General features: G+C 36.2%; 1 protein-coding gene across 4 annotated transcripts in view; it reads right to left on the minus strand.

The window, feature by feature from the left end:
* Positions 1-25,839, minus strand: part of ANO3 (anoctamin 3) — a 440,478-nt gene that overhangs the window by 177,698 nt on the left and 236,941 nt on the right. For all 4 annotated transcript variants that reach the window (XM_086677790.1, XM_025927974.2, XM_086677791.1 and 1 more), the window contains 3 exons: positions 23,878-24,072; positions 22,325-22,396; positions 7,239-7,357 (listed from right to left, as the gene is read on the minus strand). In XM_086677790.1, the coding sequence (XP_086533916.1) occupies positions 7,239-7,357; positions 22,325-22,396; positions 23,878-24,072 (386 nt within the window). The remainder of the gene's footprint in view (positions 1-7,238; positions 7,358-22,324; positions 22,397-23,877; positions 24,073-25,839) is intronic.

Consider the following 25,839-nt stretch of genomic DNA (forward strand, 5'->3'; position numbering starts at 1 on the left):
TTTCCTCTCTCTCTGCTCCTCCCCCCTTCACACTCTGTCTCTCAAAAATAAATAAACATTAAAAAAGAACATTGCTTATGTTTGCATTTCTGCAATTGCTAGTACTGCTAATAGTTTTACATGTTAAATTATACTACTTTTCAATTCTTTCACTCATATTTATCGATTATATAATATCTTTATAAGTTAAGAATATTAACTATTGTTTGGTAAGTATGTTCTATTATATCAGTTCATTATCATATCTTACGCTTATCCCTTACTCTAATTTTATTGTAATTTTGATACTGATTATAATGTAAATAGTCAAATCTATCAAGTTTTCCATAATCAATTGTTTAAAATGTTTCTTTATTTGTTTTGGGGGGTGCAGAGAGAGAAAAGGAGAGAGAGAATCCTACGCAGGCTCCCTGCTGTCAGCACAGAGTCCAACACCAGGCTCAATCTCAACAACTGTGAGATTATGACCTGAGGCAAAATCGAGTCAGCCATTTAACTGACTAAGCCACCTAGGCGCCCCTATGATTGATTTTATTGTTTTTTTAAAAAGACCATTTAGAAAGGCCATTTCACTATTCTGTGATTAGCAAAAAAAAAAAAAAAAAAAAAAAAAAAAAAAAAAAAAATGCTTATTTTATATTTATATATCCATTTTAAGTCTATTAACTGTTTAGCTCTTCAATAATTCATTTGGCTGTAAGATGCACTAGGCATCTAAAATTAGTGTAACCCCTTATTGACCTATTATTGTGAGAACATTTGCACATTTTTGAAAGATCAATATTTCATTACCAATGTGAAGTACCTTCATCATAACACCACACACACACACACACACACACACACACACACACACACACACACATCACATACTACCTTTAGGTTTAAGTAATCTACAGATAATGTGGAAGGATTCTAAAAAATCTTACACTAAATGTTCTGTAATATCTACGCTACCAATAGGCTGGTAAAACACAAGTCCTCACCACTTACTAGGGAAGGTTTCTGAGGGTCAAGGTAAATACCTAATGGCACTAAACTCCTATGGTTGCAGGGAGGATAAAACTTTCTTCTATGTTAGACAAAGACTCTGCAAACAAGACCAAGCATCTTTTGGGCTGCTGGAAAAGAAGTCTTCTTATACTAGGCAAGAAAAAAAACTTAAGAAAGTGGCCGGAAAGATGAACAAATCAAGATAACCTGTTGTATGTTCCATAATATATATGAAAATTAAATATTTAGGGTACCATTTCCAACAATAACATTACTAAATAAAAAAATATTACTTCTGGTCCTTACATTATGAAAATATGAACATTTTCCTTAGAAACTGACTTATCCCATTACATGCAAATAATTAGCACTTAATTTCATGTGTAATTTTGTCAATTAAAGCAGCCCCATAGGGCCCAGTTTAGTCATTTATCTTGTAGTTTAAGTCATCATTATCTCATAATTGCTAGGAAAAAAAGTATGCAAGTTCAGAATGCTAATAATCCCTGTACATTACTTGGAGGCAAAGAGCCACTGAGGCACATGAAACATTTGCTGATACCCACATGGAAGGTACAGGAAACTGCAGAGGCCATCCTCCTCTCGTGTTCTCCAACATATGATGTGTCTCCAGCCTCCATAGAAAATTATTCCTGCTACCAGTTGAGTTAAAGATGAACACCATCTGCCAATGCCAGTTGACACAGTCAAACTGAATGGCTTTGTGATCTAAATTTAATGAACTGCTAAAATATTCATATCAAGATTTTCCTGATCCATAACCTTTTTCCTGTCTGTTTTGATACTCAGCATCCTTTAAGAGGAGAAGTCACTGTAATTTGGAATATAGATTCATATTCCCAGACTGGTTATTGGCCACATCTGCAATTGTTTTTGGCATCCTGAGGGATAGTGGCAGCAGGAAATTCTTCATTAACATTCACTACAGAAGCCATGAGTTCTGCTTCACAGATTTGTGCCTTCTAACCTAAATGAACTGTAGATGTTTCCTGTAAATTATCCACATCTAGAGGCCTTAGCTGGTGTGTAGGACAGGGCGCTTTGACAGAGAGGGATTTTGCTTCTGGGGGTCATCCAGCTGGCTGTAGGATGTGATCTTTAATCGTTATTCATAATGATCTCTATAATAATAAGAAAAAAAAAGGAAATATTCACCCAAACTGTTTTAAAAACAATCTCTCTACTCTAGAACTCTGCTTGCAGTCAGAGCAGGTGCCTTGGTCTATATGGATTTACAGAATTTTTTCTTTTTTTCATTACAAATTTACTTTCTGAAATTTTTTATCCATATAGTTGTGACAGAGACTTTTTGTCAAAATGTTAAAGAAAGAAAGAAAGAAAGAAAGAAAGAAAGAAAGAAAGAAAGAAAAATTTGTCTTTAAAAAATAATTCTTCACCAATTTTAGTGGGTACTTGTGACTACTGCTAACTATCCACACATAGTTCCATTGAAGGTAATCTTGAAATTCTACCCTGATTTGATATTATCACAAAGAAAACACTTTTGCAAATAGAGTTGTTTTTTTTTTTAAAGATAAACAATGTCAGAATGTTTTAGATAGGCTGGCTAGATACCATGCTATTTAGATTATGACATTTAAAATATACTTGGGCTCTGTGGAGTGAAATGGGTAATATGAGTATGTTATGGAAAACCTAGGGACAATTTTTCAAATCTTCCCAGTAATGGAGGAAGAATTCACTTTACGTTAACAATCACTGGTGTCAGCCCACATGCTATCCTTTAACATTAATGGCCGCATCCATTATCTACTGCTGAGAAACAAATCATCACCAAACGATTTTCATTTAGATCATGATTCCGTGGGGAGGCTGGGCCCAACTGGGTAGTTCATCTGGGTTCAGCTGAACTGTTTCAGGCTCTGAGTTTCCTGGTCTTTGCCACTGAATCCTCTCATATTTCTGCTTCAGTTGGGGCAACTGGGCTCACCAGGCTCTGATCCACATGGCTCATCCTCAGGCAGGACAATTCTGGCTTGTTTACTGTGGTGCAGGCACAGTCCCAAGGGAAAGAATGGGAGCGCAAGATCTTTGGAGTCCAAGGTTCAGTATTGTCACATTGTGACTTTCTGCAGCAGTCTGCTAGCCAAAGCAAGGCCCAAGGCCATTCTAACGATTCTATCTCTTGATGGGAGATGCTAAAAATAGAGATATAAGAAAGACTGTGGCCTATGTCCCATCTACTACAGTGCCTCTGAGTTATTTAAAATGGCTCCTGTCAAAAAGCTTGAGGCTAGCCTAAATCTAGACTTATCACATAGTTAGTATGATCTCTCATTTCCAGAGCCTCTTAGCTTTCTCCATTTATATGCATGTATCCTGTGCTGCATCCCGATACCTGGACAGCAAAACCTGTCCGTATGTGCCATCTTCATTTGTCCTACAAGTGCCAAGTTTTGCACGTGGTATCTTCCAAATACATAACATAAATATTGACTACTATTTTCTATTACTTTATCAATATGACTTCATCATAGGAGATATCAGTATTGTAGATGTTTTCATTTTCTCAAATGTTAAAGGATTTTAGTATAAATGACATCCCAAAAGTTCATGATTAGAGTAAAATATCCTAAAGATCCAATTCATTGTTCTCAAAATTAATTCTATAACAAACTATGGTGCCTTACAAATATCTTATTTCATTAAATTATCATAAGCAGTGGATATATGGTCATAATTTAAACTCAGCGTGCTGACTCAAGATCATTCAGGCAACGTTTGCACAATGGTTGACAAATCAAATGCTCCATACATTTTTAGATTTGCTTGTTTGTTTTTATTTTTTAGGGTCATTTTTTTTTTTTAACGTTTATTTATTTTGGGGACAGAGAGAGACAGAGCATGAACGGGGGAGGGGCAGAGAGAGAGGGAGACACAGAATCGGAAACAGGCTCCAGGCTCTGAGCCATCAGCCCAGAGCCCGACGCGGGGCTCGAGCTCACGGACCGTGAGATCGTGACCTGGCTGAAGTCGGACGCTTAACCGACTGCGCCACCCAGGCGCCCCTGCTTGTTTGTTTTTAAAGCTGATGAGCTCAACAGACTTCCTCATAAATTCAACATAAAATGAATTTACCTACTTTATAGCTAGGTTCATAAGAAATATGGCAAATTTTGTTAGAAAGCTCCCCTTGTTTTCCTGTAATCCAGTACTTATCATTACTCACGATATAGTTTCCATTAGCAGTCACTTTCTCCTGAAAGTTTTTGCTTTTTAAACTTGTTCCCTCACCTCTAAAATGATCCCTTTGCAATTGAGTAACTTCTATAAAGACATGAAATATCAGTTGCATCACATCATATGCATGGGGCATGTGGCAATCAGTACAATATCCCAACCAGAAAAAAAAATGTGTGAAGCACAGATCTTCAGCCACAGAATGTATATATATATTCATACATGTTAATTTAAACAATATGAAAGTTGCTATTTTGTAGCACATAAATGAAGGGATCTTGTCAATTTCATAAGGCCCAACTTAAAATATACATAATCTGGGGCGCCTGGGTGGCGCAGTCGGTTAAGCGTCCGACTTCAGCCAGGTCACGATCTCGTGGTCCGGGAGTTCGAGCCCCGCGTCAGGCTCTGGGCTGATGGCTCAGAGCCTGGAGCCTGTTTCCGATTCTGTGTCTCCCTCTCTCTCTGCCCCTCCCCCGTTCATGCTCTGTCTCTCTCTGTCCCAAAAATAAATAAATGTTGAAAAAAAATTTTTAAATATACATAATCTAATATATGCACACACATATGCACATAAATACTCATATCACTTAGTAGTGGGAAGGAGTAAGAGGAAGGTTGACCAATTTATAAATGTAATGATATCCAGATACTGGCCCCAAAAGTAGAAATAAAAGTCACTGCTCTTCAAGGTTCCCTGTAACAAATGTACACAATTAACATAATCCAACAGATTATTTTGCCATTCATTTGTAGACAGGCAAGTAACCAGTGAACATTTTCTTTCTTTTTATAATGGGACCATTTGTTCAAACGGGATTTGTACTGTGATCTAAGCTATGAAATGGATAAAAGTGGATGTATTTCAACAGAAACTAAAAAAGTGAGTCCAAACCATCCAGGTGATACATGACTTTTCTCTACATTTTGAGTAGAATTACAATAGCAGGAAAGTATGTAATTACATTCAGTAAGACATACTAGGATTTCTTAGTTCGAACAACTATTACCATCATCACATACCATTCCCTTAACATCAAAAATAAAATATGCATACAGTTTAACTATTTCTTCTTAACTTTTATATTACACAGTTCAAGTCTGGTCAAAGTGAGATTGAGAAATGGCTACTGTTGGGGTGCCTGGCTGGCTTAGTCTGTAGAGCATGTGACTCTTGATCTCTGGCTTGAGCTCAAGCCCCACATTGGGAGTGGAGCCTACAACAAAAGAAAGAAAGAAAAAGAAAGAAAGAAAGAAGAAGAAAGAAGGAAGGAAAGAAGGAAGGAAGGAAGGAAGGAAGGAAGGAAGGAAGGAAGGAAGGAAGGAAAGAAGAGAAAAGAAAGGAAGGAAGAAGGAAAGAAAGAAACAAAGAAAGGGCAGGCTACTGTTGAGCAACAATAAAATGGTGGGGTATCATTGGTGGCATGTGGTAAATCCTAGAGAAGCAGATGAGACAGATTTTATTTAATCTTAGCTCATTTCCTAATTACTTTTTAAATTTTTTAAAATGTTTTTATTTATTTTTGAAGGAGAGAGACAGAGCATGAGCGGGGGAGGAGCAGAGAGAGAGGGAGACACAGAATCCAAAGCAGGCTCTAGGCTCTAAGCTGTCAGCACAGAGACTGATGCAGGGCTCAAACTCACAAACTATGAGATCATGACCTGAGCCAAAGTCAGACGCTTAACGGGCGGAACCATCCAGGAGCCCCTCATTTCTTAATTATTTAAAGCATACTGTGTTTGCCTGCTCATTGGTGCCATAGGCATCTTAAAGAACAACATCTGTTTGCTTGTTTTTTTTCCTATTTCTGATAACCTCTCCTCTCAGTTGACTTGAAACAATGTTTCACAGATAGAAGAAACATTCTAAACATCATGATGATCAGACAGTCACAAGGAGGCCCATGAAGTAACAGGGTAGACAAACTCCTGATTTGTAAAGATAACCTAAGAGTTATTGGCACAAAATACTGACCACATTTAATAAAACAAAACAAAAGAGGGATGGAGAAATTTGACACAAGCATTTATTCTTACGTCTATTTATCAAAGTTGGTCTCATTTATGATGGTAATATTTAAATTGTGCCAAATTTCTTCACTGATGCTTTTGTGGTGACTAATGAAGGAATTTTCAAAACTAATCCAAGCCAAACCAAATCAAACATCAGAGAAATATATATTCAAGGGTGTGATTATTAGAGTTGCAGAAACAATGAAAACAAGTCATTCCCCTGTGTTAACCTGCAAATTTCTTTTACAAAGCCATTCCCACTTTAATCAATAGGAAACAATGAAAAAAAAAAAGTGGGCTTGGACTGAGTCAGAATTTGTCTTGGAACATATCAAACAGGGATGCTATTTGGTGTTGAATAACCAAACTCAGATGCCTTGAAGAGTGCACAAAATCATTTTGTTTGAGGGATGGTCGGATTGCTGCAGCCAGGTTTTTTATCTTTTTTAAACTGAACTCTAGCCCAGTTCTTCCTCTGTGGAAGAACTACAGTTTCAATGAGGTATTCTCTGCCTCCATGTTGTTATAAAAAACCTGCATATAGTCAGCTATGCTCTTAAAATACTTTCATATGGTTGTCTCATGCACTCATCAAAGAATTCTGTCAACCAGACAGCATAATCCAACTTTACAGATGAAAAAAACAACGCTCAGTGAGTTTAATTAACCGGTTCAAATTATCACAACTAGGAAGGAGTGGAACTAGAAATCAAATCTTGGTCCATTCCATGCTCTCATGCAACCATGCTGCCTTTCAATAAAAATGTAAAATGAGGCAATAAACCCCTAAAGGTTAATGTTGCAGTTCAGATTGTTTTTAAAAAATGTTTGATAATATACATGAATATGATGTCTACATATAACTTTCCACCTTTAAGTCCTTAAAGATGTGTATTACGCTGTGTGACCTCTTATACTCTCCAGCACAATATGCATTAATGTTGAAAGGAAATGCAAGGGTTTAGACATATTGCTTTCAAGTGACTTATTGATAGTTTAGTTTGTATTACCTTAGACAATTTTGCCTTGGATTCAGAATTATCTTTGGGAACAGAGTCTTTAATAAGCCGAGATCGGTCATAATTAGCATGTTCTGATTCATCCATGTAATCCTTATCTTTTCCTAGGGCTAGAAAAGAGAAAGAGAAAATTACATCCATTTTTATACTTCTTCCTTTTCTTTCTCTTTAAATGTACTAATCTCTCTTTTATTCATGTTTTCCAAGGGTTAGCCAAGTATAACTCTCTTATGACCATTTGGCCAAAATGTAAGCTAAAAAAAAAAAAAAAAAAAGGAGGAAAGAAAAGAAATAACATGACAGCTTCTCTGTTAGTGGATTAACACTGATGCTACAGTAACTTTCATAAGAATTAAATGCATCTCTACTGTTCAATGTACTTAAGCTTTGAAAATAACATTAGAATCATGCAAGCTCATCACCTCTTTCGAACTTGAAGACAAAGATATTTCTAAGAATTCAATAGCTTCCCAAACATTTATTTGCTTAATTAAAAACTGTATGAATTTTGAAATTCAATAGATTCCCAAACATTTGTTTGCTTAATTAAAAACTGCATGAATTTTGAGAATTTGTTTTCTTAAAAGTTGGAAAGTTTTCTAAATGTGAATTTGACTGAAGAGTGACAGAAGCTCTGAAAAATTATGGAAGAAAGTCTAACAAACGTTACAAGAAAATCTTTTTAAAAATATTAGGAGATTGAAATGAAACTACAACTACAAAAAAAGGAGAGGACATTAAAAAATAATTCCTATTAGAATTACAAAAAGAGTAAGACCCCGTAATATCAACCACGTGTAAGAGCATATATGAACAATGAAGAAGCTATAGTCAAGGTAAAAAAGTACAAAACAAGAAGAAGCCTCTATGGTGACTGCAAGTACAACCAAGAACTGTGACATGCCTCACAAAATCTGCATTCCATAGGACACAAGCCTCTCTTCAAATTCAAAAACAGAATCGTACATATTTAGCTTTTTCAAATAAATCAAAATATTTTGGAGAGAGTTATTCAATTCCATCTGTTGACACCCACGAAACATAAACTTTGACATAGACAGCCATGTATAATGCTTTAAAGAGTTCAATCATTTGACTTAGTATTGTAACAGAGTAAAAAATTATTTATTATACATGCATTAATTTATTTTATTAGTAATGCATAAAATCTGTGCATATGTTATACTATGCACAGCCAGAGTATCGGAATCTTAGCAATGGTATGAATTAAGATTGGACAGGTAATATTATGTCTTAGTATGTCATTAATTGCCACTTATGTTAAAATGTTCTAAGCACTTACAGTTATACCTAGATCTATTAAAAAGAGCTAACTGGTGGTTAACATTTGTTGAGTACATATGAAGAGCCAGAAACTTTACAGGTATTATTTCCTCTAATCCTTATAACAATTGTACAAAGTGGGTATGCTTTTTTACATTTAATAGTAAATTAAGGCAGATGGAGATTAAATATTGTGTCAAAGTCACTAATTCAATAAGGAGTGCGTCTAGAACTGAAACATATCCAGATTTGACTCCAAAGCTGATGCTCATGAATATACCATAATGTTTTCCTTAGATTTATGTAGATTACATTTGATTCATTTAACAATTATTTATCAAACACTTATGATATGCCAGACATTGTTCTAAGAGTTGGAAATACAGCAGCAAACAGAATTCTGCCTTCATGGGACATTCAAGTACAAGAAGAAAACGATAAATAACACAAATTAAGAAAACAGTAAGTAGGTTTTCTGGTGAGTGCATTGGAACATATACATTAGAAAGGAAGGATGTAGGTGTCAAAGGTGTGGAGGGAGAGGGATGCTAGTTTAGACAGAGAGACTAGGTAGGAGTTACTGCAATAATCAGGTAGAAAGGATATGGTTTGGGCCAGGGTGGTATCAAGATGGAGAAATGGTCAAACTGAAGATGTATTTTTTAAGGAAAAGTTAACAGAGTTCTATTGGATGTGACATATGAAAGAGAAAAGTCAACAATAGTCCCAATGGTTTTGTTCTGAGCACTGGGAAGGGTGCCATATTATTTTCACATATTATTCGATTAAATCCTTTACAGGTATTATTTCTAGACTTTGTTACTGATGAGGAAATGTAGCAGTTACCTAGAATCTTACATTTGGTGTGTGGCAATAGAGTTCCAGAAATCGGGCTCTAACCTTACGTTTCTAGCCACTATGTAATATCGCTTCTTGTAGTATTTGGAGAGATGATGATTTAGGAAACTTTGAAGCAATAAAATATTCACAATTTAAAAAAATGGGGTCACATAAAAATTGTAATATATTTATTGAATGAAAAAAGGTAGAGTCTCTAATTATAAACATAATTTTCTATCCTCCTAAAGTTGACAAGGATGGAGATAAATATTAGTATCCCAATAGATAAAGATAAAAATTGTAAGCAGACAAGAAATGAAAGATGAGATAAATTTAGTAAAAACTTATTTATTTTTATATGGTTTAATACTTTCAATGACCAAGAACTTAAAATAAAAAAGTTACTATTTTATGCCAGTACAGAAATATTCTTTTGCATCTTTCATTTTTTAAATGTTTTATTATTTATTTTTGAGAGAGAGAGAGAGAGAAACAGAATGTGAGCAGGGAGGGACAAAGAGAGAGGGAGACACAGATCCAAAGCAGGCTCCAGGCTCTGAGCTGTTAGCACAGAGCCTGATGCGGGACTCAATATCACAAGCTGTGAGATCATGACCTGAGCCTAAGTAGGATGCTTAACCAACTGAGCCACTCAGGCACCCCATTGCATCTTTCATTTTTAATAAAAATATCCAGGGGTGTCTTGGTGGCTCAGCTGACTAAGCCATCTGACTTCCGCTCAGGTCATGATCCAAGGTTCGTGGGTTCGAGCCCCACGTTGGCCTCTGTGCTTGCAGCTCAGAGCCTGGATCCTGCTTCAGATTCTGTGTTTCCTCTCTCTGTGTCCCTTCTCTGCTCCCACTCTGTCTCTCTCTCTCTCTCTCTCTCTCTCAAAAATAAATAAACACAAAAAAATTAAAAAAATATATATCCAGATGCTAGGGAAACTGATAATAGTCATTTGTTTTCTGAACCAATATAAATTGGTAAAACTTTTGGAACAAAGTATGTCAATATGTTTTAAGAGCACAACTGGAGAGGAATCTTAAAATCATCTAAAAGAAAAAAAAATCTATGTTCACAAGAATGTTCTCCCAAGTCTATGCATAATAAAATACAGGAACAATTACAATTTTAATAAATAGCAACTCCATTTTTCCAATTACACAGGCCAAAATCATGACTCCTCATTTTCTCTTATACCTAATGTCCTATCCTTGAGTAAATTTTGTTGACTGAGCATGAAGTATCATTTATTTTTCTGCTTTGTTTTACTCCTTAGCATCTATCAGTATTGAACATGCAATATGTTTTTATTTATCTTCATTTACTATGTATTTCCCTCACTAGGGCATTTGAGGGCCAGTTTTTTGCTTTGTTCATTTTTCTTGTCTTTTTCGTTCACTGTTTTGTCCTTAACATCTAGAACAAGGTCTGACCTGCCATTGCCATTCAGTAAAATTTGCTGAATGACTACGGGATTTAAATGTCCATCATTCTTGTCTGAACTACCTTCAAATTATATCTAGAAGTTGATAATTTACCACCATTGTACGTTCTTAACCCAAACCACCACTCTTTCTTGGCAGAAGTCTGTGAGAATCTCCTAACCAGTCTTCCTATTTCTATATTTTGCTACTATCACATGATAGCCAGAGGGGCCCTTTCAAAGCTTAAGTTAAATTACATTAAACTTCTACTCAAAACCTTCCAATAGTTTCTTAGCTCCAAGTAAAAGTCATATCTACATCATGGAACCCTGGGTAAGCACCATCCTTGATGTTAAGTATGCTCTCACCACAGAGCCTTTGCACTTGCTCTTTTCTCTGCCGGGAATGCTCAATCCCTATTGCAGCCAAGCATCTGCTCATGTCACAGCCTCAGAGAATCTCTCCGTGACCACTGTTTCTAAAATAAAACCTCCCATACTTCTTTGTCTCCTCATAAGGCTTTATTACTTTTATCAGCACTTGACGTAGAATAACACACACACACACACACACACACACACACACACACACACACAAAATAATGCATGGTATATATGTACATATATATCAGCACTTGATATTAAGTTATAGCATAGATATATAAGATATATGAATGCTATATATACATGTATATATACACAAATAAGCATTTTTACATGCATATATGTGTTTGTATCCATATAAGAAACAGGAAGAGGATATAGATATAGATATAGATATATAGATATAGATATATACACACACACATACACACATACATACATACATATAATACTTACAACTCATTAATAAGAAGGCAAATAACCCAATTTATAAATAGGCAAAGGATCTGAATAGACATTTTTCCAAAAAAAGATATACAAGTGGCCAATAATCACATGAAAAGATGCTCAACATCATTATTACCAGGGACATGTAAATCAAACCCACAATGAGACCACTTCACACTCACTGGGATGGCTATAATAAAAAAGATGGGGGCATCTGGGTGGCTCAATCAGCTGAGCGCCCAACCCTTGATTTCAGCTCAGGTCATGATCTCATAGTTCATGAGTTCAAGCCCTGTATTGGGCTCTGTGCTGACAGTGCAGATCCTGCTTAGGATTCTTCTTCTCTCTTCCCTTCTCTTGCTTGTGCTCTGTCTCTCAAAAGAAATAAAAACATTAAAAAAAAAGGACAATAACAACCATTGGTGAGCATATAGAGACATCAAGCCCTCATACACTGTTGATGGGAATGAAAAATAGTGCAGTTGCTGTAGAAACCAATCTGGCAGTTCTTCAAAAGTTTTAACATAGTTACTATATGATTCCCTATACTACTCCTAGGTACAGTCTCAACATAAATGAAAATATAAATTCTCAAAAAAATTGCAGCATTATTCGTAATAGCCCCCAAAGCAAAAGCAATCCAAATATTCATCAACTGATGGATGAATGAATGAAACATACAATGGTATATTATTCAGCAATAAAAAGGAACGAAGTATTGATTAGTGCTAAAACATGGATGACCGCCTGTATACATTAGGCTAAGTGAAAATGCTAGTCACAAAAGACCAAAAATTATGTGATTCCATTTATATGAACTGTCCAGAATAATCTATAGAAACAGAGAGTAAATGAGGCTTAGGGAATTGGGGTAAGAATAATAGGTGACTGCTAATAGGTATGGGGACTCCTTTTGAGGTGATGAAAATATTCTAAAATTGGTTATGGTGATGAGTGCACACCTCTGTGAATATACTAGAAATCATTGAGTTGTAGACTTAAAATGGGTGAATTCTATGGTATGTGAACGATGTCTCAATAAGGCTACTATATGAGGAAAAAAAAAAACAAAATTCTGAAAGCTTAAACAAATCATTTAATATGTTGAAGTAGGGAGCCCAATGTAATAAAAAGTCCAAAATAATAAAAACAACTAATAATGATTTCAGTGAGCCCAAATTAATCCTGGTTATGTAATTTATTGGATTAAAGGCAGTGGGTCAGTGAAAGTTTCTTACTCTGAAAATCTGGGATAATAACATCTTCCAAGAATTAAATGAAATAATCTATGTGATTTGTACACATAAGGTATTGAAGAAATTCATATTCTTTTCCTTTGATCTTTCTCTAAATTTATAATTCTAGTAATTAGGAGTATACAAAACCAATTATTTATTTTGGGGCTACAAAAAAAGTCATATCATCTATTTTAAATGGACAGTAACGTAATTAACTTTGTATACCAATGAACAATTTAAAATCTAATCTAAAAATCCCTTTTTCAATCATCAGTAATATAATTTATGATGAAAACTTTTATTGAGACAAGTGAGAATCCATTAACTCTTCCAAGTTTTGTTTACAAACCAACATCGGCTCAAAACTCAAGGGGACCAATCAGGATAGGAGCCTCCTATGGCTGCAGCATACACCTTAGAGCCATTTCCAAGAGTGTAATTTTAACCGACAAAGTATTCCAGCTCAATTCTTCTTTATTTTAATGCCATTTCATTACTTTGCTACATTGTAATATAACTGCTGGAGTATCTGGAAATGGATAAGGTAACTGTTAGGCAATTTTAAACGTGTGTGAGTGATCTTATTAGATGGCCTCCACTTAACTTCCACCTGTGCAACCTTCTCATACATGGCTAATGACAGTGTGTTCTAGGATTGCCAGAGTAGTTGGGGCTGAAGATTAAAATAATAATAAATAATAATAATAATAATAATAATGGCTTAAGGTTATTTCAAAAAATTTTTTTAATGTTTATTTATTTTTGAGAGAGACAGAGACAGAATACAAGTGGGTTAGGGGCAGAGAGAGAGGGAGACACAGAATCTGAAGCAGGCTCCAGGCTCTGAGCCTTCAGCACATAGCCTGACATGGGGCTCAAACTCACGAGCTGTGTGATCATGACTTGAGCTGAAGTCAGACTCTCAACTAACTGAGTCACCCAGGCACCCCAAGGTTATTTTTATTCTTTCTAATTTATATATAAATTTATATACACTAAAACCATTGAGTTGTACATTTAAAATCGGTGAAATGTAAGGTATGTGAATTATCTCAATAAATTATATTATATTTAAATATATATATAATTAAAATTATATTAAAAAAAAGATTCTCAAAGCTTAAAAAATTATTTAATATGTTGAACCAGGAGCCTGATACAGTGAAAAGAGAACTAATAATGATTTTAGCAAAACCAAATCAGTTTTCATATTAATTAATTTTTAATTAACATGAATATTCCCAATGTGCATTCTCTTTACTTGTCTCTCACAAAAGCTCTTAATTCATTTCTGTTCAATCCCTATTTACCTTATAAGAAAAATATCAAACTGTAATATTGAGATCTCCATTTCATAAATCAGGAACCTGAGGCACAGTGTATACCTTTCTACTGAATGATATAGTTCCTGAAACTGGATCTTCTGACTGCTAATAAGTTCGATGATTTAAAAAATTATTAGTCTACTGAAGTGTCCTATGAAGAATAAACCTAATGGTCCATGTATGGTCTACTTAGTGGTTAGAACATGGTGGTAATGAAGATCCAGACTTATTCTTTTTAGTCCTTCGCTGCCTACTTCTTCCTACACTAGCAGTGTTCTAAAGTCCTGACACTAGATGGTCACGGTGAGGTAGTGCCACCCCTCACCCCACAACTAGGCAGATCTTGAAGATAAACTGCTTTCCACTGTGTGAATGTGCCAGTGTTTATTCTATCCACATCCATTGTTCCATACATTCACCTAATCATCAATTTTCCATCTATCTACCACTGAGTAGACAGTGTCTATTAGACAATATGAATAAGACAGATATAAATAGCAATTATCATCTGGTGAACTGAGTATAATAGTATTATAATCAAAGTGCTATGATAATACAAAGTAGGGAGCATCTAAGTGGGTATTTGGGAGGACTTCCTGTAAAGATAATGTTAGAAAGGCATTCTCCTACTGCTTAAGAAGAGTCATAGCTATTAGGTCTTTAAGTGCTCTGCAAAAAGGTTTGTCAACACAACTTACATGAAAAAGAGGAACACAGATTAGGTTTTCTGTGAGAAAAATAACAGAGTGCCGATTCCTAACAGGTGAGAAAAATCACAGCTATGAATGACATCATGGAAAGCAAAGTAGTAATGGAGAGCAGATTCTCCAAAGATATGTGTGTCAATATTCTCCGTGTCTTTCATCCATTCATCTTTCCTTCCAGTGATGCTAAAAATACTCTTTGAGTACCTACTCTGTACAAGGTACTGTTTCTGATTCTGGGCTACAGGCACCAACAAGACTCACAAAGTCTCCTTTGGAAAAGGGAAGAGGGAAAAAATAAATCTTATTAATTCCTGGTAAGACCTCCTGAATCAAGATCAGGTGACACAAAGTGAAGCTTGTATGAGTCCAGTTTTTATCAGCGTAGGGCCTTGGGGTAAGTGCAAGCTCATTATGAACAAACAAAAGAGGGCTGGTTGGCTACAGGACTGTGAGTCAAATGAAGTTTTAGCAAGTGCTCTAGAGAGATCAGGCCCATATTCTGTAAGGTCTCTGAAGGCTACAGTGAGGAGTTTACATTTTACATGTTATGGGAAACAGGGAGGATTTGAGTAGAAAAATAATGAGATTTAATTTCCCTTTTATGAAAGCTTCTTGTAACTGCTCTATGGAAAATAGACCATAATGAGACAAGCATTGGAACAGAGACAATTAGGAAGCTATTGGGCTGATCTACCAAGAGATGTGGCAGACTGGACAAGGTGTGGCTTGGATACAGCACTTGTAGCAGCAAGAGCTGAGGTGCGTCAGATTCTGAATGGAATTTGAAAACTGAGTCAAGAGGACTTACTTAATGGGGTTAATAAACAATTGAAACGATTGTAATTCCCTTAATTCTGTAATCCTGAACTAGGTTGGTAACATTACTACAAAGTTCCTTTCTACCCCATCTGAAGATGAAATGCTATTTGAAAAAAAAAAAATTAAAACTTAGTGGAGATCATCTAATACTACAGAATGAAAGTAAAATCATCCTATACTCATTTGACCATAACTATTTTAAGAAATAAAATGAACATTCCACCAAGCTGAACTATTGAGCTCATAGAAAACAAATATCTTACCACTCTAGTATAAACCACTTCCTAAGGGACTCATTTCATAACATTAGCAAACTGTTTATTTTACAAGATTAGATAGATATATATTTTGGTTGGTTGGACTCAAATTATGTTGGTTTTAGTAAGCCCCAATTATATCATGTTGAAGTTATCTAATTTTGCTGCAGCATGAGTGTGGGCAGAATCAAGCATCAGTTACTTGTCAGTATGGATTTTTCTGTCTTTGTCATTTTACAGAATACTAACAACAGAAAGGGTGGGTGATGATGGCAGGGCTTCCAGGACTGATAGACAAGAGTATCATTACATCAAGATTCCAAATTCATTGTTACATGGATCAGCACTTTCCAGAATAATTGTGTGTGTGTGTGTGTGTGTGTGTGTGTGTGTGTGTGTGAATCTGTCTGTCTGTCTGTCTATGTAGGTGGGGGCACAGGGTGAAATGGTGCCCGGGCTTTGAAAGCTGCTCTATGAAAAGTAGAATTAAAGGCTCACAGATGACAAAAAAAAAAAAAAAAAAAAAATGAAGGACGAAAAACCAAATTCTATCTAAACCTCCCAACCTGCTTAGCTGTCTATTTTTTTTAATGTTTATTTATTTTTCAGAGAGAGACAGAGCATGAACAGGGGAGGGGCAGAGAAAGAGGGAGACACAGAATCTGAAATGGGCTCCAGGCTCTGAGCTGTCAGCACAGAGCCCGACGCGGGGCTCGAACTCACAGACCGTGAGATCATGACCTGAGCCAAAGTCAGATGCTTAACTGACTGAGCCACCCAGGCGCCCCCCTGCTTAGCTTTCTTCAGTCATCTCGCAAATATATTTTGCCATGCAGTGTTACCCCCATCTTTTGCCGCTCACAGCCTCATACTTAATAACATCTTCCAGAGCTACTGTTCTATGGATATTGCTAACCACTTTTCTCCTCAAAGGACTGACTGTGTGCCTACTGTGATGGTTAAGGTTTGAGAAAACGAGGGATTAAGACTTCCTGGTTTGGAATCTCAATTCTCCCTTGGCTAGATATATGGCATTTGGCAAGTGATTTTATCTCTTGGCCAGATTCCTCAGCTATAAAAAGAGGTTAATAATAGTACCTAATCAAAAGAATTGTTATGAGAATTAAGTGAGATAATGCAGGTAGAGAGTTGTATAATAAGTGTTCAGTAAATTATTGCTATTCCACTCTGCCTTAAAAATCACTGGTTAGTGAAGACCTCTCCGAGCCCAGAAAAATTTGGGGTGAAAGATAAGCTTACAAGTGAGTGAATAAAGCAATGGGCAAATATTGTTGAACCTCTATGATACCATGCTAGGAGTGTGATGGAGGTATGTCTCTTCATTTATTTCAATAATCATGCAAAGTATCGATCATTAATTCCAATTTACAAATGAGACTACTGAGGCTCAGACTGTTTAATAATATGCCACAGTGACACAGCTAGTGGATACAACAATGAGAATTTGGCCAATGTCTGGCTGAGAAAGCAGCATTTCATTCATATATACTACAAATCCTGTTAGGCAAACTTAGTGAAAATGTCCAGGTCTGAATCAATAGAATCATGAATGTTCCTTCCTCCATAGCTATCATTTGGAACAGTGAGAAATACTCATCCTCAATGGAAGTGACTACATGCAGTTAACCCTGCCACAGTATTGATCTTCTCTCATGGGGCAATTCAAAGTAGTTCACTTAAAAAAAACACACACACAGGGGCGCCTGGGTGGCTCAGTCGGTTAAGCGGCCGACTTCGGCTCAGGTCACGATCTCACACTCCGTGAGTTCGAGCCCCGCGTCGGGCTCTGTGCTGACAGTTCAGAGCCTGGAGCCTGTTTCAGATTCTGTGTCTCCCTCTCTCTGACCCTCCCCCATTCATGCTCTGTCTCTGTCTCAAAAATAAACGTTAAAAAAAAATTAAAAAAAAAAAAAAACACACACAGCTATTAATTAGATGCATCAGTCAGTTTCCAAAAAATTGTATCAGAGCCTGTTGGCACTTAGAAATGCGTTAACCCACCCAGAAGCTGGCAGTCTGCACTCTAAAAGCAAAATTAGAAAATGTAACTTTGTTGAATTTAAAAGAGAGTATGTATTGCTAAAATACTCATGCTTTATTTAATTACACTCTGTATATTTGACATCGTTTTGCTGGATCTTTTCTGAAACACGATAAAATCATTCATGTTTTAGAGATGCAGCTGACTCTAAAAGAGTACTTTCCAGCCAGGTGTTACATCCAGATGGATTCCTGGAATGCTTGGTGATACCACCATCAGCCAGAGCTTCATTCTCACCTTCACTGTAAAGGCAAATACCTTGTATGCAAATGCTTTAATCCCGTTAGAAGCTGTGATGTTTCTTTAAATGGAGTAAATGGTACATTGACGCTGGGGGTGCTAAAATATTGACTATGGGGTACAATGCCTGGAGAGACAGGAATGCAAGTCAAGTGTGTAGATTGATTGGGATACACTGGAATGACGAGGAAAGAAACACAGAGTTAGGACACCCAATTACATTAAGCATTTAGTGACAATGTTAACATGTGTGATGGCAACCTATCAAAATTAGATGCATAGAATTGAATGGAAAGGTTTGCATGGCCAGAGTTATTGTTAAGCTATTAACTAGTATTAATTTGGGAGAATTATTGGTGAAAGGTGCTTTGCAAACTGTTATCATCTGTATGGATGTTTTGGACAAGGTTTTTGCTCTTGTTTTTGTCTTCTTATTGGAAAATAACAATAGTCACCATTTTCAGAATTAATTACTCTGGGAAAGACCTTTGTACTCTGACAGAGTGCATTTGTTCTTATGAAAAGTTCTTTTTGATATTGATGTTGTATAGGAAATGAACCTGCTAGTGGTTGTCTTCCTTTAATTAGGAAACTGAACAAGTCAGCACCGTTTCTATGCCACACACACAAAAGTGAGTATTATAAGAAACATGACTAATTTGCAGTAATTCAAAATGCTACGATAAATGACACAGCTCATTGTTTGAAAAATTATGAAAAAGTACCTTAAGGATGTCCTTAGAGAGAAATCAGGATACATGTTTCAGGCTAGAAATTCTTCATTCTGGCTACCTTTAAGAGTTATCTGGGGTATAGTTAAAATTATGGATCCTGAATTCACTTCAGACCAATTAAAACTGATTCTCTGGAGCTCCCAGCTGACTAGAATGTGCAGCCAGAGTTGAGAATCACTGATGTAGGCAATGCAGCCAGGCCACCGATATGCTCACTACTGAAAATCTAGGATTAACTTTCTGAAGGTTATAAATAAATTCACGCTGAGGTTGTAAAATACGTGTTGGAGCAGAGTGATGTCAGTAATGTCCTGACTTTATTTTCTTTCTGTTTAGTTTATGAAAAAGAAAAGCCCCGGTGTAAAGGTACTGCTCATGTAACAAGGCCAGCAAGCTACAGATCTGAATGTAAATCTCACTCAAATGAAATAAATCTTGCATGATAATAGCAAAGGGCAAAAGAGAAGGTTAAGTAAAATGGTCTCTGTTCTAGGAAAAATAAATAAAAATTATATTGACTCCCAACAGAGGGTCAGGATAGAATCTTTCAGTATTACTGTTATTCCAAATACTGGGTGACTATCAACCAGTTTCAAATTTCAGTTTTGAAAGCTATCCATAGAATTGTGTGTTATTCTGACTGAAATACGAGCAATTTTCTCTACTTACCAAAAAAATTCTGATGTGAATTTTTTCTTTACATATTCATATTATATTTGTTTATGTTGTTTAGAGAAAACAAGACAATATAGGCAGCAAGAGGAAAGAAACAAGCACAAATAATCTTACTGTATGGAGACATGCACTCTTAGCTGGCATATTGGTATATTTCTGTCTAGCTATTTTCCAATACGCTTTTAACTAAAATGAGAGAAAGTCTATATTTATATTTCAGCTATTTTCCCCCACTCAGCAACATGTCATGAAATGTTCAATAGTACAATTACCAGAATATCCAATTTTCTTCCATTCCTAATTCTTATCAAGAAAGCTGTGAGGAAAAATGTTTTCTTTTTCATTTATGATACTATTTTTTTGGGGGGGGAATAGATTTTTAAATGTAAAACTGTACTGAGTCTCTAAGATAAGTGCTCTATAGGTTTCATTCTTTGGCTCATCCTTAAAGAGCTGTTCATCATCAACTTGTTAGCAAAGAAACAAAGATCAAGATGGTTGAATGAGCTTTCAAGTACATGACTATCCCTTGCTCTGGAGACTTCATTAACATGATGATAAATAACTTTCAAAAAGTTGCAGCAGTTGCCAGTGTTCTTTTATTCTTAAATGTAAACAGATGAACAAAGATCACCAGAAACTCTTGGAAATTCTACAGCCTAAAAGAGAATGACTAATTTAAGTAGTCAGAAAAATGGATCTCAGCCACAGTAGACTTAGCCTTAAAAATCAAAGGAAAACTTAAGATAATCACAAGTGTAATTAGAGAGATTAGAGATGTTGTGTTCATGAAATACAATAAGATGCTCTGAAAAAGCTACATTCTGAAAACAAAAAAGACTCTTGGAAATCAAATATACATATATGACCTCCCCCTTCCCCCAACACACACACACACACACACACACACACACACACACACACACACAGAAATGAAAAGTCATTTGGAAAGTGCAGGAAATCTTCCACAACTGAGGCAGAGGCAGAAATTAAAACCATGAGATGAAAACAAATGCACACACATACATGTACCCACACCAAAACATTATGTTGTGTAATTTTGTAACACACAAAAATAAAGATAGTAAAAATGCACAGAGAGAAGAAAAAAAAATCACTGACGAACAACAATCAGACAGCAATTGAGGTTTTAGCAGTAACAATGGATGCTAGATGGCAGTGAATCAGTCTCCAGATTTTGAGGAAAATGATTTTTTAATGTTTACTTATTTATTTATTTTAAGAGGTGGGTAAAGAGAATCCCAAGCAGGCTCCACACTGTTAGTGAAGAGCTCATTGTGGGACTTGACTTCCAGATCTGTGAGATCATGAAATCATCGCTTGACCCATTGAGCCACCCAGGAACCTTGAGGAAAGTGATTTTTAGCCTAGAACTTTATTTTTTTTTAATTTTTTTTAAATTTTTTTTTTTCAACGTTTATTTATTTTTGGGACAGGGAGAGACAGAGCATGAACAGGGGAGGGTCAGAGAGAGAGGGAGACAGAGAATCGGAAACAGGCTCCAGGCTCTGAGCCATCAGCCCAGAGCCTGACGCGGGGCTCGAACTCACAGACCGCGAGATCGTGACCTGGCTGAAGTCGGACGCTTAACCGACTGCGCCACCCAGGCGCCCCTAGCCTAGAACTTTATAACTAAGAAAATAAAATGAAATTTAAGAGTGAACTGAAGTCACTTCAGACATACAGTAACTTAGAAAGTTTGCATCTCACATGAGCCTGCAGAGGTAATTGCTTGAAGATATACTCAAAAAAATGAGATTGAAAAGTAAGAAAGAAGAGTATGTGGGAAATTAGAAACTGGACTGAATCCAATAATCCAATGAGAAGCCAGTGAACACCAAGAACTTTTTAAAGAAGAAGAATGAGATAAAGATATAAAAATAAGAATCTGGAACATATGGGAATATTTAGAAGATGAGGTATTTTCTCCTCTCAAGAAGAAAAAAAAACCCAGAATCTAGGAAAATAAAACTAACTAAAGTTTGTGGTACAAAGAAGAAAGTTTAATGTGGCATGATTTTGAGTATTTGATGTTGGGCTGGAAAGGGGAAAATTCGACCTTGACTCTAGGGATACTCAAGAGTGGCACAGAGGTCATAACAACTTGGAACTGCCAAAGCATTATTTGCCAAGAGACAAGAGATATCATTAAAATGTGAGAGAACACGATATAAAGGTATAAATATACTATTTAAAGCTACAAATTTAATCAGCAGAGAGATCTAAAATTTTAAATGGCAATATAACTATGACAATTTGAAAGGTTATGCAAAATCTTCATCTGACACAACAGGGGATTAACAGATACTGCTGAAATTTGAAACAATCTAGAAATAACAGTATTAATGTGCTTATTCACAGAGAATTGAAAGAAAGTGTCAAAAAATTCTGGGTTATGAGAATTGTTCATTAGGAATCTTCTTCTACTACTTGAATTTCAAACTGTACCTGAAATAGCTTACTCATTTTTTCACCTTAGATTGTTATACTCACCCATCAAATACTAAAGACCAAGCATGCATCTTTTTCTTTAAAAATAATGTTCTAGATTTGAAGAGGGCAGCTTACCTTTGGAGAGGGGATAAAGGAGTAGGAAATACTAGAAATCAACTTACCCAAGCAAAAGTCACTGAAGTCAGCGAAAGAGCATTTGAGCACAGAGTCTTTATTATCCTCCTCAGCATTAACTGGGAAAAGAAAAAAAAAGACATTCATTGTTTTGGGAAATAGAAACATTAACATTTAGAAAAATGACCATGGTGGCTGATGTCCAAATGATAGCCAAACATAAAGAAACTTTTTTTTTCTTCAACGTTTTTATTTATTTTTGGGACAGAGAGAGACAGAGCATGAACGGGGGAGGGGCAGAGAGAGAGGGAGACACAGAATCGGAAACAGGCTCCAGGCTCCGAGCCATCAGCCCAGAGCCTGACGCAGGGCTCGAACTCACGGACCGTGAGATCGCGACCTGGCTGAAGTCGGACGCTTAACCGACTGCGCCACCCAATCGCCCCTAAAGAAACTTTTTTAAGTTAACGAGTTGAAATTGGTTAATTAAAATTTCACTCAGTAAGAGAGATATCTCAATATAGAGATATATTATATTATCTATATATTATATATCTATACATTATATCTATTATTGAGATATTTCTCAATAATTATTGAGAATATTGAAAATATTGAATATTGAGAATATTGAAAATATTATTGAGAAATATCTCAATAATAGATATATCGCTATTATATTTTAATACCTTCATTTTCTTGAGTAATTAGCTACTAGAAAAGTAGTTATTGGACATGGATGTAAGCTACTTATAATTGGTAGTGATTTCACAATATTATTGAAAAGAGAATCTTGGTATTTTCAAGTTATCCAGAGGAAGAAATAACCCCAAGGAATCACAAAGGAATGCATTCTCATGAGACAAAAGTATGGGATGGGAAAATAAAAACATACCTCATCCACTGAATGACAGGGGGCTTGGTTGTACTTTGACTCTTGGCTTTTGTGAAAAGGAATTGTCTAAAAGCATAATGGTGTCTCAGATTGGCAGATGTGTGGAGAAGGGTGACCAGGGTGGCCACAGAGTCTCATTAATGTGGAATTTAGCTGGCACTTCCCTGTATTTCAGGGTGGCCACAGAGTCTCATTAATGAGGAATTTAGCTGGCACTTCCCTGTATTTCATCCCTTTTAATATCTATGACTTCAGTGCCAACATCTGATTGCTAACACTTGTCCAACCATATCTTCCCGCAGCCAAATCTTGATTGCTTTACTGTCAATATTATATAAAGTTTTTAGTCTTTCTTTTTAGAAAACTGATTTTATTATTGCTGACATATTCTACTCAGTTACTGGTTATAAATTCTCACCAGAAATGATAATGACCTAGCAATTCAGGTAGATGGCCTGTCTGCTCCTGCAAACAGAAAATATTAGGTCCAGGTTCCCATACGGTTGGCTACTTTCAAGGCAAGGAAGAAGCAAAAACACATCTGGCCAACCACTGGCCTCCCATTAACTAGTGTACTGTTGTTTCTATGCCAGCCTTCTTGCAAAAGAGCTCTAATAATTACTAGTAGAATGGATGAAGGAAAGAAGGAATGGCTTGAAAACACTTACTCTGCAAGTTGAACAAAAGAACAGGATAGGTGCTCACCTTGCTCTGCTTTGTCAGCGGAGATTAAGGTCACAGAAGTGGGAGCCTGAGATTCACTCTCCGTTGACTGGAAGAGAGAGGTGGATTGGCTCAAACTCTTTGAGTAGGCATAGCTCTGGGCAAGGCAAGGCAGGGATCTCCGGGACGGTTTTAACGAAGTTTCTTTTGTTATCTCACTCTTGCTTATATTCATACCTGCAAATTCAAAATGGTGAGTTTTAGAAGTGAGAAATAATCAGCAAAAGGCAAAAAATACATTTTAATTCTTGCGATGACGGTTTCAGGAAAGTACTCTTGAAAAGCACCACGTAGGGACTAGAACTAATTGAGTTCATTTTGTTTATATTTTGTCAGGGAAAGTGAGAAATTTGTCAAACAGTTCTGAGAAATAAACAGATTTCAGCTGACCTTTTATCATGTTTTTATTTAATTTTTCTTAAGTTTATTTATTTTAGAGAGACAGAGACAGAGTGCAAGGAGATGGGCAGAGAGAGGAGACACAGGATCTGAAGCAGGCTCCAGGCTCTGACTGTCAGCACAGAGACTGCTGCAGGGCTTGAACCCAGAAACCATGAGATCATGACCTGAGCCGAAGTCAGATGCTTAACCGACTGGGCCACCCAGGTGCCCCTGACCTTTTATCATTTTTTAAAGCTTCTGTAAAACAAACAAACAAACAAACAAACCTAACCATTTAAATTTCCAAGTAGCAAGTAAATAAACCTAGTACATAAACATTCAAATTACTATTTACTAAACTGAGCCCTTCTTTTTATACCCTATTCTCCCTTAAACATATACATACTACATTTGATTTTCTAATAATCTTACAGATCAGGTATTATTATTTCTTTTTTTAAGTTTATTTATTTATTTTGAGAGAGAGAGAGAGACAGACAGACAGAGAGACCTGGGGGGGGAGAGGGGACAGACGGAGGAAGAGAGAGAATCTGAAGCAGGCTCCATGCCACCAGCACAAAGCCCAATGCAGTGCTTGAACTCACAAACCATGAGCTCAAGACCTGAGTGGAGATACGTTCAGATGCCTAACTAACTGAGCCACCCAGGCACCCCCAGGTATTGTTATTTCTTTGGTGATGGGGAATTGAGACTTAGAAAGGAAAAGCAATATGAACTTATGTCACACAGATAAATGAGGAGAAAGGTGTTCATATTCCAAGCTAAAACCACATCGAGTTGTGTCTACAAATTAGTTCAAAACTCCTGAACATCATCTATTCACCCCCAAATTCACAACATTGAAATGTAAAGAACATTTAGCAAAGTCCATTCCAGTAGAGGTTAAAACACATAAACAACATAGCTATAAGCACATCTGTTTCTACCAGCCTCCCAATTCACCTGCCCATATGCTGAATCTCTGTATTAATGTGAATTTCTAATGTAGTGATTGAAAAGTGAAAAGGCTAATGCAAATGCATTAGTACACAGAACGTTCAGTTAATGAATGTTACTCATCTTAAATTCAATTTTGAGACTGAGTAAAATCTGGGTCATAATAGGTGTGGGCAAGGGGTGAAGAAAAGGAAAGGTACATTTTCAGCAATTATCATATTTAACATACAAGCAAATTGAACTAAATTCCCCTGAAATTTCTCAGGCCAATAATTGTTTAGCTACTCAATTTTGTAGTCAGTTCACAAATAAACTCCAAATTTCTAAGTAGCTCTTCAAAGAATGGATTCAAATGAAGACACGTAGAGGTACCAGTATGTACTGTTGTTGAGACAAATGAGAAAACTGAGATAGAAATAACAAGGCAATTTTTACAGAGGTTCTCCAGAAATAAGACATGGTTGAACAGATGAAATTCAGATAAACCTGGGTGTGGGGATTTTATCTTTCAGTATTATAAAAATATGTATCTGTTTTCACATTTAGTCTCAGTGTGCAAATGGAATGCGACCTTGAAGGGGACACAAGGAAGAACTGTGAATTGAC

This window comes from Puma concolor, chromosome D1 (assembly GCF_028749965.1).
Source record: "Puma concolor isolate L17-30 chromosome D1, mPumCon1.1.hap2, whole genome shotgun sequence".
Lineage (NCBI taxonomy): Eukaryota > Metazoa > Chordata > Mammalia > Carnivora > Felidae > Puma > Puma concolor.